We start from the raw sequence: 15,148 nt of genomic DNA on the forward strand, positions 1-15,148 counted from the left end.
ATATGATGGGAAAGGGCCTCTGGAGACACATTCTCTGAGCTAAGTTTCTGGTTTATTTTGGGGTTGCTGCTACTAGGAAGGATGGGTGTTCTCCCTAAAGGGTGCCCAGGGGACCTCCACGCAGCTTGTCTGGTGGGTGGTCTGGTAGCCCTCCAATGGTGAGAGCTGAGCTGGGAGGGCAGGGGGTGCAGTGTGGGTGCTCCCTGTGCCCTCCCCGGGAGTGGCTCTCGGACCCCGTGGAGCCCTGGCAGTGTTCTCATCATCGAAACTCATAGCACCCCGGAGAGGCTTCCTTGGCAAACGCATATGGCACATTCTACTCCCCTGAGGGCCAAGTGTCCAGCCATCCAGGAGTCAGGAAGGTGTTTGCCACACAGACTGCAAGTGAGGCTGGTGTGGGGTCGTGTGGTGCTGGGAAGGGTGATGCTGACACATGCAGGGCAGGAGGGGTCCCTAGTCCCCAGCAGGCATGATGGACAGGGTGGGAAACCCAACACCCAGGTTTGTCCTTGGCTGGCCCCGTGGCTGACAGCCCCAACAGAGGCCTTCCTGGCCACTCGCATCTCCCCCACGTCCCTCTGGAATCAGATGCCCTTAATCCCAAGAGACATTTAACTTAGGTAGGATGATTCACTTGTGAATGCTTTCCCACCAGGAATAAGCGACTTGTTTCTCTCTTGGGGGTGTGGGCAAAGTTGGAAACCATCAACAAAATGGGGACCGTGGGATGGTGCCTGCTGGGTCAACGAGAGACATAGGCGTGGCTGCTAAAACCACAGCAAAACTGTGCATGTTTTGCAAAAAAGCACGAAGCACACATGCACACGTGCACGTATGTGTTTGTTGTCTTGCTATATATTATGGGGTAATGTTTTTCTTGATAGGGCTTTGACTTATTTAATTTTTTAAAATCATTTTATTTATTTATTTTACAGAGAGGGAGCGTGCGCACACCAGCGCACACAAGCAGGGCCAGCAGCAGAGGCAGAGGGAGAAGCAGGCTCCCCGCTGAGCAAGGAGGCCAATACTGGGACTCGATCGCAAGACCCGGGATCATGACCTGAGCTGAAGGCAGACACTTAACCGACTGAGCCACCCAGGCGCCTTGGTGGGGCTTTTACAGTTGCCTTGTATGCACATATTCTTTGGTAAAATTTGATGGCTTGAAAAATGTATAGGGCTCTGCACTTACAAATCAGAGCAAGAGAGTTTGCTAAGCAGATGCCAACTGCTGCGTGATGTGAGTATACAGCGGCTCCCTCCTTGCTCCCTTCACCTTCACAGGCACAGCCCCACTGCCCTTCGCAGACCAAGGAAGGAGGCCGAGCGCACGCACAGATGGCCCCCACCCCGAGCAGAAGCAGAGGGGCTCCCCGGCCCATGGGGCAGGAGGTGACAGGCCTAGGGGGAGGGCTCTCACAGCTCTCCACCCTCTGGGTGCCTGCGAGCCCAGCGGCACCTCTCCTGGAGATTTTGCACCTTGCTCCTACCAGGCTGGGGGCCACAGTCCCAGCTCTAGGCTGGGCCGCTCAGTCAGCAAGTGGACCTGGGGTTGTCTCAGTGAAGCCACCCCCTACTGCCCTGGCAGGAAGGCAGTCACTTCCCTTACCCTCATGCCCTCAAATCGTGACAGGGCTCGCAGGGGTCGGAGGGCACGCAACGTCCGCAGTGACTTGATGGGGCCCATCTCGGCAAAGCCCAGGGTGTTGGCTACCAGGCTGATTAGGGAGACCTGTGGGAGGTAAGGTGGGAGTGAGCACCATAGGGACAGCTCTAGAGACAGGAGGAAGGGCTCCTGGCCCACCTAAAGCAGGGCTGGTGTGAGAGAGCCAGACGTCGCGACATCAGACATCTCAAAGAGGGGAGGCACGGGCAGAGTCTGTGGCCCAGCAACCAGGTCTGGCCAGTCTGCCCACCTAGTTCCCAGCAGTTCACCCTAGTGGCCTGTGCTTTCAAAGCTTGTACACCTGCCCTGCCCAGAGCCCTTCATCTCAGCTGATGGTGGCTCCATCCTTCCAGCTGCTCAGGCCACAAGCCTTGGCGTCACCCATGCCTCCTCTCCGTCTCTCACACCCTACATCCAGCCCGGCAGGATTTCCTGTTGGCTCTGCCTTCAAAATACATCCGAAGTCCAAATATTTCTCACCACTGCCACTGCCACCACCCTGGCCAGGCCACCGTCCTCTCTCCCCTGGACGGCCGCCACGGCCTCCTGACTCTTCTGCTGGCCTCCACGTGTGCCCCACCCCTGAACCCCTGTGCTCCTCCAGTAACAGGAGTCACTCCGTGTCACTCTTTGGCTCAGTGTTGCAACGCCTTCCCACTTCGTTCTAAATAAAAGCCCATGGTTTTCCAAGGCAGTGTCCCCTCTTGCCCCTTGCAGCTTGGCCTCATCTCCTGCACTTTCCTTCCCCACTCCCTCTGCTCCAGCCACTCCGGCCTCCTTGCAGCTCCTCAAGTATGCCAGGCACGTTCCCACCACAGGACCTTTGCACTGCTGTTCCAACCCCTGCGTGGAAGGTTCTGCAGATGTCTGCCTGGCTAACCTCAACTTCCTTCACATTTGCTCCAATGTCATCTCAGTGAGCCCACCCAGGTCTGCCTATTTAAAGTTGTAATCTGTGCCTTCCCCCCTGCTGGGGTCCTGACCCTCCTAATCCCCTTTCGCTCTCCCTATCTTATTTCTCCCTGGTACACAACACCTTCTAACAGAGTATACAGTTGGCTTATTGAGTACGTTTATTGTGTGCAGTTGCCTTCCTCCATGCACGCAGAGGTTTTAGTCTATTCTGTTCCCTGAGATCCCAGCACCTACAATAGTACATACTCAATAGTATTTATTGAAAAAAGATGCAGGAATTGATCCTGGAAATATCCTTCTCCAGATTCTGAGGCCTGAAGACCAACTTTCCCATGAAGTGAGGGGGTGGGCTGGGGGGCAGCATGGCCAACATCAGGAAAGCTGGATTCCAGCTTCCACTGCCTTCTCCTCGACCTCGGGCAAGGCCCCTCTCTGCTGTGAGCCTCAGTTTCTTTCTCCACAGACAAATTCTCCAGTTCTGGGACTGGACGGGAAGCACTAATGGTCCCCTTTGCCTGGCCTCAGCTCTCAGTTCCTCCAGGTGGCAGGGTGGTGGGCTTCCCCAGGAGTCTTTGCAAACCCCCTCCTGCCTTCCCTGAGGAGAGTCACTCAGCAGGCTCAACTTCCCAGGAAGCTGCAGGAATAGCTGGGTGAGGGGCCTCAGGGCAGAGCTGCCAGGATCCCAGGCCCTCCCACAGCCCCAGGGCAGAAGGCCTCCTGGGTCCTCTCCTTCCTCTCAGGGAGGCTCTGAGGACTCCGGGCTGTAATGGCAGCTAGACCTCCCTCCCTCTCTCTCTGCCACCCTAGCACCCCTCACCCCAACATTAGCAGACTCTCAGTCACTGGGGGTGATAGAAAGAGGCCTGAACCAGAGGCCCAAGGACCTGGATCTGTGTCCCCACACATGCTCTAGCCCAAAGAGCCTTTCCTGCCATGGCCACCCAGGGACTGACCTCCCACCCGGGCTGAGCCCCCCACCCCCTGCCTCTGAGTGGGATGTGGGGATGAACAGAGGCCCGAGGCTCTTGTGCAACCACAGAAAGGACAGCCCTTGCTGGTGAGTAGAGCCTGAGGCCAAGCCCGGAAGCCACGGGTGCCATCTGGAAAGCCCTTCCCGGTCTGCAGACGCTGACCCATGTTCTCTTCTGCAGGACCCTCCACAACTAGACGGTGAGCCCTCACCTGAGCCCTTCATCGCTGCCTGCTTCCTCTGCCTCAGGGAGTGCAGATCCAAGGCTGCTCCACACTCTGGTCTCACCCCCCCCCGCCCCAGTTATTCTCCCACTCAACTGTGCTCAGGAACCCCGTGGGACTCTGTGCTCACCCTGCTTGGCACCCAGCAGTGTCCTGGGGCCTGGGTGGCTGTGGGCCAGAGGCCTCCCACTCTATCTGCCAACTGGGTGCTCAGAGGACATGCCACCTCCTGTCCTAGACCCTCCCTGGACAGGCAGGGAAGCCCAATTGTCTAGGCAGCAACCCAGAGCCCCTTAGTCAGTGTCCACGGCTTTCTGCCTTCTCACAGCTGACTGCACCCCTCTCCCATCCTCCCCAGGTAGTACCTTCTCCCTGAGCCCGGAGGATCCCCCCCTGCCTGCCCAGAATCCCTTCACCAACCCTGCCCCTCTGGCCTTTGCTCTCTCTCTCCCCTGTACAGCCAGCCTCCTACCATGTGTGGACCCAGAGGCTCTTAACCGGCCGCCTGTCTAGTGGGCCTGACAGACACGTCACGACCAGTGTGGTGAGTGCGTGATGCAGGCTAGTCCACTCCCTGACTTCTGGCCATCCCGTCGGGTGGTGTGAGTGGGGGCACGAGCCTGGACTGCTCCTCAGTCTGCCCTGTAGTGAGCCTAGTCTCCCCAGAAGTCTCCTCTGTCTCCCAAAATTGGGGTTCTGATGGCCAGACCCAAGCTCCTATTCCCTCCCAGACTGGGAACCTTACGGGCAGGGCCTGGGGCTCTCCCGTGACCCGAGACTGCGGCCTCCTTCCCCTCTGCCTGCCCTTTGGCCCAGCTGAGTGCCGTCCCCTCAGCCTGCTGCCTCCCACCCGCCCTGTCGTTCTGTCCTTCCGTCCCTCTGCTTCGGCTCCTTCCTGCCCTGGCAACGGATCTCCCCGCCCCTCCTCCCTTCTGGGCCACACTCACATCCACGATGAGGAAGTCCAGCCAGCACCAGGCGTTGGTGAAGTACTTCTTAAAGCCGTAGGCCACCCACTTGAGCAGCATCTCCAGCACAAAGACATAGGTGAACATCTTGTCGGCATACTCGAGCAGAACCTTGATGGTCTTCCGCTCCTCCAGGTAGATGTCCTCGAAGGCCTACGGATCAGGCCGGACAAGGGGGACACGATGTCCCGACCATGGCCCATCCACCCCTCGCAAGACTTCATCTCTGACAGGAGGCGCTGCCCAGGAGGGCGGGCGCAGAGGTGAGGCCTGTGGTGGAGGGGCCCCTCTGAGGTCACCCTGCACTAGAACAGCACGCTCTCCTGGCTCATGAAATGATCTCACGCAGTACGTGGACAACGAACACAGTGTGCAGAGAGAACGCTTCACCCCGAAGAGTGAGGCTCCGTTCCGAGCTAGTGAATCTTTAAGAGCTTTCTAAAACTTGCTGGTCCACCGTGTTAACACGGGGAGTGCGCGCAGACGCAGCCAGGGCCTTCTGCCGGAAGCCCCGCCAGCCCTCTTTTTGTTGTTCTCACTCCACTGTGCTTTTACTCTATTTGCCTGATGCATTACCTACTTTTCATAAGAAACAAAACTGGTGTCCAATGATAGCAATCACTAAAAGTCCCCCTTTACAATGTGTTTCTGGAAACACACAAAAACCAGGGAGCGTCGATCTAAAGCAAAACCTCCAGTAAATGCTAGTGAAGGCAGTTGGTCAGTAAGAAGTTTGAAAACGCAAAGCTCCTGCAACCCTCAGAATCCAGGAGGCAAGAGGTTCTAAGATGCTGGAAGGGGTCTTCCTCCACCTCTTCGTTTCTGCCTCAAGCTGAATTCCTGAGCCAACGGAGGAACTCTGCCTGGTCCCAGGTGCCCTCTTGCACCTCCTGTCCTGATCTGTACCTGGGCCTCTCAAGCCGCCTCTCCCCGCCCACAGTGTGCTTGGAGGCTCCCCGGCTAGGCAACTGAACACGTCACCGGGGGCCTGGGGGAGTCGCCTCTGCCTGTCACCATGGGCCTCCCTGGCAGCCTGTGGGGCCCGCGCAAGCCACAGGGGCCCGGGTGGCCAGTGCCGTCAGCCCCGATGTGCACTGTCCAGGCATACGTGTGGCTAATCCAGTCAGTGTAGACAGCACGGCAGGATAATTCAGGTCCTAAAATGGACTCTGGGAGTTGTTCAAGACAAAAAGTAGGGTTTCTTTTCCTGATATAAAAATGTATGCTTCCCACAAAAAATTAAATATTGCAGAAATTATAAAAAAGAACAGAATGCACCTTCGATTTCATGACATTGTAACCACTGCTAACATGTAGGTGAAGATTCTTTTTGACACTATGTGTGTGTGTGTGTGAGTACACGATTTCCTAAGACTGTATATTTTGCTTTTAAATTTCTTTTCCACTAAGCAATCTTTTGAGTGTTTATCTCTTTTATAATGTGAACACATGCAGTATCTAGCAGTCTTTTAAAAGGCTGCACAATATTTTATTATTTGCATATACTCTTGTGTATTTAGCCAAAATTAATGAAAGCCTATTAATGAACATTGCAGTTGTTTCCAATTTATCACTAGTAGAAACAACACCGCAGTGCACAATGTGTCTGATTATCTGTTCAGGATGAATTTCTAGAATCGGGGTGCCAGGTCAAAGGTGTACTTTGGTACGTACTGGGAACAAGATTTCCGGCAGGGGACACCAACAGACAGTCCCTCCACAGTGCACGAAGTTGGCTTTTTCCTCACCACTCCCCTGACTGTGGTGGGGTCTCTCCTTTGTCACTTTTCCCAGCCAAAGGAGTGAAAGTTGTATTTTGTTACATTTTATTTTATTACTAGTAATGCTGACATAATTTCCTTCGATATTTGCAGTGTTCCTCTTGAGAACTGCCTGTGTATCTTCTTTGTCTTTTTTTTTTTTTACTCGATTACCTGGTTTATTCAGAGACGTTAACTCTTCATTTTATACACTTCATCCTAGTTGTGTGCCTTTAAATCTTGTTTACTTTTTCCATCGACTGATGACTGGATAAAGAGGATGTGGTAAGCATGCAATGGAGTATTACTCAGCCATCAAAAATGAAATCTTGCCATTTGCAAGGACGTGGGTGGAGCTAGAGTGTATTACGGTAAGTGAAATAAGTTGGTCAGAGAAAGACAAATACTGTATGATTTTACTCATTTGTGGAATTTAAGAAACAAAACAGATGAACATAGGGGAAAAGAACAGAGGCAAACCAGGAAACAGACTCTTAACTATAGAGAACTAACTGAGGGTTGATGGAGGGAGGTGGGGAGGGGATGGGCTAAACGGGTGATGGGTATGAAGGAGGGCACTTGGGACGAGCACTGGATGTTGTATGTAAGTGATAAATCACTAAACTCTACTCCTGAAATATTACACTATATGTTAACTAGCGGGAATTTAAATAAAAACTTGAAAAAGAAAACAAAATAAATAAATTCAACCTATAAAAAATCTTGTTTTACTTTTGTTTACCATACTGAAGTTCCACTCTTTATTTTCACTTATTATTATATCATTTAATATAATTATATCACTTATTATCATTTTCACCTAGTAAAACATTCAGTGTCATGTTAAGAAAGCCGTTACCTAGTCTAAGGCTGGGGGAAAAATGACGCTTCTTCTCTTCTTTTTTTCTTTTGAACTTTCTGGATTCATTATTTTATATTACAATTTTAAAAATCCAATATATTTTGTTAAAGAGCAAATATCCATTTTAATATTTTTTTCCAGAGTAGCTTGTCACCATTACAATACTTTATTAAAGAATCCACTTCAAATCCATAGATTAGAAGTCAACTTTATCATCTAAACTATATTTCTATATTTGCTTAAGTCTATTGGACCTCTCTGTGTGCTTTTACTGCTCTCTATTCCTGAATTAGTATCAGATGAATTTTCCTGGCCATTTTTAGTAATTTTCAAAATAAAATTTAGCAATGTTTTGTCAAATTCCCTTTAAACATGTTGCAGATTTATTGCTATTGCACTGAATTTATTAACTGCATTGGATCTAATATGGAGTCTTCCTACCTGAGACCAGAGTATATTTTTAGTATATTTATTTGTCTGTCTTCTTTTACAGTGTTTAGCAAAGTTTTAGAGTTTTCTTCATGTACCTCTTACACATCTCATGTCATATTTATTCCCAGTTATTTTGTGCTTACAATGTCTGGCAAATAAGGACTATTCTAGAAATGTTACTTATGACTAAATGGCTTCTGTTAGTATAAAACAACCACAGCAACAATTCTGTGGGTATTTATTTTATAACTGGCCACATATTTTTAATAGGTTTTAAAAATTTTCTAGCAATCATTATCTATAAGTAATGCTACAGTTCTATTTATTTCTACTATCTTAACTGATTTTATACTTGACTGTATTAACTTCAATTCTTTTCTTTTCCAATTTTTATTTTATATGTTTACTTTTCTTGATTAATTGCATTGGCTAGTATTTCAAGATTATTATTCAATAATGGAACAACAGCTAAAAAGTAGTTAAATCATCCTTTTCTTACTCCTTTCATGAAAATATTTCTAGTGCTTTACTGCTAATGATGATACTAGAAGTTAATTTGAGAATAAATTTTTCACTAAATTAAGGAAATATATTTTATATCTATTCTTATCAGAGTTTTAAAAATCAGGCATTCATTGAGGTAACTGTTATGTTTTTTCATCTCTGTCCTATTCATATACATAGATTTCCTAGTATGGCACCATTCTGCCATTTTAGAATAATATGCCTGAATATGACTTATTTAGTTTTTAAAACATGTTGCTCGTTCTTATTTGCATGCATTTCAGGATTTTTGCAACACTTCATAAGTATGGAGTATGAAAACTAATCTTGGTTTTCCTGTTGGTATACTTGAGGTTTTAAAAATCAGCATTATTTAGCTTGCATAAAAAGGATGTGTAGACTTTCCATCTTTCTTCATACACTAGAACATTTTAAACAGGATTAGAATTATTTTCTTTCTTGGGAATGCAAAAGAACCCATCCTTGGAGATGTGAGAGATCAGATTAGCTACTGGTTTGTCTATTTTATTGTTTCAATTTTTCAAAAATCAGCTTTGGAATTTCATTGAAGTTTTATTATTTTTAATTCATTAATCTTTTTTTTAATTTTGTTAATTATTTTCTTGTTGTCCTTAAGAATATTGTGTTGCTACATTTGTAATTTCTTGAGTTAGATAATAACTAATTAATTTACATTATTTCTATTTAATAATAAAAGTGTTTAAGTCGATGAATTTTCCTTTTTTTTTTTTTTTAAGTAGGCTCCATGTCCAGTTTGGAACCCAACATGGGACTTGACTTCCCAACCCTGAGATCAAGACTTGAGCTGAGATCAAGAGTGGGATGCTTAACTGACTAAGCCACCTAGACGCCCCTGTCTGTTTTCCTCTTATTACAGCTTTGGCTGCATCCTATAAGCAGTATTCTCAATATTATTATTTTCTAGTTTTTTTTTATCCCCCCAGCCAGTTTTTTTTTCTCTACCTCTAATTTTCTTTTGTTTTTCTAGATCTCAAGTGGACAGAATTGGTTGAATCATAATCTTTAACTTACAACACGTTGTCATCTTTGGTCCTCGAGTAGCCTTTGTATTTTATTTATTTGCTTACTTATTAATATAATGAGCACCCATGAACCTACCACCAAACTATTTTCTGTTTGTTTCAGTTTAAGAATGACTTTCACACTTGCAAAGACATTTTTTGTTGTTGGTTTTTAATCTTTCTATTTTTGCTATATCTAGCAGTTTCTTTATCTGTAAAATAGGCTTAATAACAGTATTTATCTCTTAGGGTTATTGTGAGAATCAAATGAATTAATCTTTGTAAAATGCTTACAACAGGGTGCTGTTTAAATGTTATTGTTTTCTAGTCTAGAAATTATTAATTATTATTAATAGGCTAGATCAAATTTGTTAACTATATATATATTTTAGGTCTCTCATAGTCTTGTTCTTTCTATGTGATTTGTCAGGAACTAATAGAAGTGTGGTAAAATCTCCCTGTAGTATTGCATCATTGCCGTTTTTTTCTTGTTTTTTTTTTTCCCTGATAGTTTTTGTTTAATATAAGTGCTATGCAATCCTAAGCAAAAATATATTCATAATAGTTTTATTTTAAAATTTATTTATTTGAGAGAGAGAGTGTGAGCACAGAGGGAAAGTGAGAGGGAGAAGTAGACTCGCTGCTGAGCAGAGAGCCAGATGTGGGGCTTGATTGCAGGACCCTGGGATCATGACCTGAGCTGAAGGCAGACATTGAATCCACTGAGCTACCCAGGCGCTCCAAAAGCTTTATTTTTATTATAGCTTGGACCCACTTTGTTTTCTCACATTTCTTACACTGAATTCAACCTTGTTTAATATTAACAAACAAAAACACTCTTTTTTGTTGCAATTACATTTGCCTGATATATCTTATTATTTTACTTTTAATGTTTCTGAGTGACTGTTTTGGTTTGTCATTTGAGGGCATAGGTGAGGTGTTTTTTGTTTTGTTTTTGTTTTTTTTTTAAGATTTTATTTATTTATGTGACAGAGAGACAGCCAGTGAGAGAGGGAACACAAGCAGGGGGAGTGGGAGAGGAAGAAGCAGGCTCCCAGCGGAGCAGCCTGATGTGGGACTTGATCCCGGAACGCCGGGATCACGCCCTGAGCCGAAGGCAGACACTTTAACGACTGCGCTACCCAGGCGCCCCTGTTTTGTTGTTTTGTTTTGTTTAATCCATTCAGAGTCCTTTCCTTTTAAAAGATGAATTTTATCCAGTTACCATTATTATTAAAACATGTTTGCTTTTGCTTCTGCCACATTATTTTCTGTTTCCTGGTTTAATGTTTCCTTGTTCCTTCCTTTTCCTCCTATCTTCTGCTGTTAGAGTTCTGTTTTCTTTAAAAGAAAATTCTCTTCAACAATTTGGAAGGGATCTATAGTTTGCTTTCTGTTAAACAAGTTTATAACTTTAAATAACACACTCAGACTTCTTTTTCTCAATATATCATCGACGTGGTTTTTTTTTGTAAGCCGTGCTTGGCTGTCTACCCTGATTAGAGTCACCATTTGCTTGCCAAAACTCCTCCTCACTTATGCCAGGCGGAGTTTTTCCTCCACAGCCCAGACTACATGGCTCTGGCTGCCCTTGTTTGTGGCTGTTTAAAAACAAAACTCGTTAACATATTGTCAAATCATCCTTCTCTGAAGCCTACAGAGATCTGGCTCTAGCTGCCAGTGGTAAAACAGCATGCGGCCTGTAAGTCATGGCTCCAGGCCCACTCTGGAACAGGCGAGGGCAGTACGGAATGGGATGGGAGGCCCAGAGATTTAGGGGTGACAGCCAGAGTGCCTCCCTATGGCCTGACCCCAGGAGGCAGCACGGAGTGGAGGCACATAGCCTTGGGTCAAAGTGCCCTTCTCATTTGCTCTGGAGTTCAAAGCATTCCCTGCTAGTTGCTCAAACATGACATTCTCACCTCCCCAAAGATATCAAGGGCTTGCTCCCCCAGGTCAGGAAAATAATTATCTCCTCTGCCTTCTTGACCGCCTATCTCCCTGTTCACCAGCATCTTCTAGAACCCTCTCCAGGGCTGTCCCATCTCCTCCTAAAAGGACTCCGAGAGATCAGAAGACGGTGCTTGGGAGCCACATGGGACATTCCTGGAGGGCCTCCCTGCTCCTCCTGGTCTCAGCAAACCTCCTTGTCCTCCACAGCCCAGCTTCACCTGCTGTCTCCAGGGAGTCTTCCTGATTGCTCCAGTTCCCCTGACCTCCCAGTCACTTACTCCACTCTTACTCAATGTTCTCTCTTGAGCTGATTTCTGACTATCTCAAACCTACTGAATCTGGTTTCCCCAACTAGACGCTGAGCCACTGAGGCCAGGGCTGGGGTGTCCTCCTCCTGTTGCTCCCCATGGCTCACAGGACTAGATACAAGGAGAGCTTAGAAGACACCTGTTGAACAAATGGAAGGTCAAGACAAAGGACTCTGGAATCTGACTGCCCGGGTTCAAATGCCACATCTCTTGCTTTTGAGTGGTGGGACCTTAGGCAGGTTACATAATGTTTCTACAAAGGGTTGTTGTTGGGGTCGAATGTGACAATGTGTGAACTACATAGCACAGCCTCTAGCCTGGGAACACCCGGAATAAGTGGAGCTACCAGCGGAATCGCAGGCAGCATTGTTAACTGACGTGGCCTAACGGAGAGGTTGCAGGTGAGCGTGCCACCAGAGCTGGTGACCTGTGACCTATGCCGCGTCTACACTGTGCAATGGGGCAAATCATTCCCCTTTGCTGGGACACCGGGGTCTGGACAGATGACCTCTGTGAGCCCTTCTTGCTCTGACTTCTGTACACGCTGTGGTGCTGTGAGTTCGTGAGCTGACTCCCGTTCTGGGGGCCGGGGAAGCACATCTGCAGCAGAGGCTCTGCCCCAGTTTCTGGCCTGGCTCTCAGCTGGAGACTTCCCTTCCCTGCCCTCCCACCTCCTCCCTCCCTCTCCGCCCAACCCTGCATCCCCAGGAGGGTACCAGCGCTCCACTGCTGAGCAGGATCATGAAGATGATGAACGTCTCAAACCAGCTGTGCTCCACGATGCGGTAGCAGGTCTTGCGCAGTCGCCACCAGACCTTCCCTGGGCCCTGCGTGGTGTCCACAGTGCAGCAAGGACAGCGCCGGACACAGCCTGTGAGGGGGGAGGGGTCAGGCCCAGTCCGGGGCCTGCGAATGCCCACATCTGATGGCAAAAGGTTGGATGGTGGAAGCGGTGACCGAGAGAAAGAGGTTATGATTGGGAGTAATGAACAGGGTGATACAGTGGGCAGGTGTGATGGGTCAGCAGGGAGCACCATGGTGCTGTCCTCAGAGGCCCACGCTCAGCAGGAACTCCATGGAAAGGCCGGATGGACTAGGCATCCGATGAGCGAGTAAAGGGCCTGGCAGATCTGAGCAGGGGGAAGGCTGTGGCTGGGCTGGGCTCCAGTTTCCCCTCTGCTCATCTAGGAAACTCTCCCCCTGGGGGAATATTCCAGAAAATCTGGGGTACTCTGTCCCTGGGTCTTCTCCATCTTTGCAGTTTTGAGCCTTGGGAAGGGCAAAGCCCTCACTGATAGCCCCAAATGCAATGCCACATGGAGGGCAAATTCTCATTTTATCCTCAGCTGCCTTCCGAATATCCACCACCAATTCATAAAAGCGACAGATGCCGATGGCCACCATGGGCACATGTCACACCGTGAGTATTTACAGAAGGCCTACGATAGGCCAGGCACCGTGCCAGGGGCACGGAGGAAGAGGATGGGGTCCCTGCTGCTAGGGACATACACTTGTGCTACGGCCCTACCAACGCAGAGTCCCGGGTCTTCTGTGAGGTGGACCCACCACTGCCCAGCCCAGCACTCCATGGGCAGGGTGTCATCAGGTCCTGGGTAGAAGGAGGGGCCCCCAGGGTCATGAGGCCTGGGGAGGGAGGACAAGCATCGGGGTCAGGGTGGGGTGCAATGCGGCCCTGGGCCCCAAGTAGCTGCTCATTCTCCTGCCGCTCTGGGTGGGGCGGAGGCTCGGACAAAGGGCCGCTCGGGGCAGTACCTTCAGTGAAGCAGTCCTCTGGATCCTTGACATCCTCACCCAGGTCAGGGATCTGCTCCAGGAGGTCAGCAGTGTTGGTCATGTCTGCTGTGCTCCCCTCCGAGTAGCTGTCCTCGTGAGTCTGTGGGCAGGGCGAGTGGGGTGGGCTGGGTGAGAACCATGTAGAAGCCTCCAGCCTCAAGCCCCGAGTCTGGGGCAGCCAGGGGCTCCCTGAGGGGAGGTGCCCAGACAACTTTCCACTGCATGACCTGGAAATCCAAGCCCAGGGTGGGTGGGTGGGAACCTGCCCCGGGTTGAACTGAGGCTGGACCTCAGGGGCTCCTGAGTCTGCGGCTCTGGTCTGCTGGAGTCTAGTGTCAGGGGCAGGAGGAAAGGGAAAGCATTGGGAATGGGGAATGTGTCCAGCTGGGAACAGACAGACATGGGCGCAACACAGACACACACTTGGACAAGGACACATGGTGGCATCTTGGCATACGCAGGGGAGACAGGCATGCCACACCGAGAACAGAGTCAGAACCAGGACCACAGGCACATACAGGTGTGAGGTCAGATGTGCAGAGCAGAGGCCAGCCACCCAGCCGACGCTTCTCACCCAATTCATGAGTGCTAGTGTGATGGGCAGGGTTTGGAGTCAAAGCAACAAGGTACTAGAGACTTCCCTGCCTGGCCATGCAGGGTTATGCCACCCCCCCACCCCTTGCATAATCTGATTACAGAGAGGCGTGTGCATGCGGTGTTGAGTATCTGTGTGGGGTACGTGTGGGTGCTGGCGTCAGGGGGTGCAGTAGTGGTAGTGGTCACTGTCGGTGCTCGCCCAGTTCCCACTGTTCGGCCCCACAGCACTGTGAACGCTGGCTCCTGAGCTGGCCCCTTCTCCAGAACCCTGTCTGTAGCCAGAGGCGGCCAGGCCTGGTAATGGTCTGGGGGTTACACCCCAAGCCGGGGGTGGCCGACACCCAGTGTTACACTGATGTGGGAAGACATAGGCCAGCCCCTCGCCTGGGCGGGGGGCGGGGGGCAATCCACATACAGCCCATGCTCCAGGGCTCCCCACTGGACCAGGCTGAGGCCTGAATCCAGGACCCGGCCTTTCGAAGCTTCTTTGTTGGCCTCTCCTGCTTCTCGCTCTCCCCTGTCAGCTTCTCTGAGGGCACTCCCTCAGGAAATCCTTTGCACAGGAAATCCTTTGCTCAGTCTCTACTGCTAGGATCCCACTCTACAGACAGGCATGGCAGGGCCAGGGGATTCTGAGAAGGAAGGGAAACCTTCGGGGGCCTCAGATCCCGTCTATGCTGCCTGCTGAGCGGGCCCGCCCAGGCCACTCAGCCTCAGGCTCCACTTGAAGATGAGCTGGTTTGAGTCCCGGCCTGCCTCTGCTCCTGAAGCTGTCTTCTTTCCGCTTCCTTCCGTGACTCACTCCACTGCTTTCTCAAAGTTCTCTTTAGTTTTGGTGTTTGTGATGGGGAAGGGCTGGACACTGGTGGGAAAGTCGAGAGGGCTTCTGGGTACAGGGTGGAGCCTTGGCCCTTCTGGGGTCCCCGTGGCTTTGAGAGGGCTTCATCCTTCTGCCCCCAGCTTCACTGGGCAGCTGAGCGGGGAAAGGCACAAGCCAGAGGAGGTCTCCATGCTACTTGGCTTTTCAGACACTGGAGTTGCATAAAGCACCCGGGGCATTGGGTGGGAGGTGAGTTCTCAGGATCCCAGCGAGATAAGGGGTCCTTCTCCAGGAAAACCCAGCCCACCTCTCTCTCCCTTTGATGGGTCCCA

The 15,148-nt window shown here is 49.7% G+C and overlaps 1 protein-coding gene across 6 annotated transcripts in view; it reads right to left on the reverse strand.

The window, feature by feature from the left end:
* SCN5A (sodium voltage-gated channel alpha subunit 5) overlaps positions 1 to 15,148 on the reverse strand; it is a 93,968-nt gene that overhangs the window by 13,040 nt on the left and 65,780 nt on the right. For all 6 annotated transcript variants that reach the window (XM_087870105.1, XM_087870103.1, XM_045798219.2 and 3 more), the window contains 4 exons: positions 13,379 to 13,499; positions 12,322 to 12,476; positions 4,723 to 4,896; positions 1,610 to 1,732 (listed from right to left, as the gene is read on the reverse strand). In XM_087870105.1, coding sequence (XP_087726231.1) covers positions 1,610 to 1,732; positions 4,723 to 4,896; positions 12,322 to 12,476; positions 13,379 to 13,499 — 573 coding nt within the window. The remainder of the gene's footprint in view (positions 1 to 1,609; positions 1,733 to 4,722; positions 4,897 to 12,321; positions 12,477 to 13,378; positions 13,500 to 15,148) is intronic.

This window comes from Ursus americanus, chromosome 20 (genome assembly GCF_024610735.1).
Source record: "Ursus americanus isolate L20-20 chromosome 20, mUrsAme1.1.p, whole genome shotgun sequence".
Lineage (NCBI taxonomy): Eukaryota > Metazoa > Chordata > Mammalia > Carnivora > Ursidae > Ursus > Ursus americanus.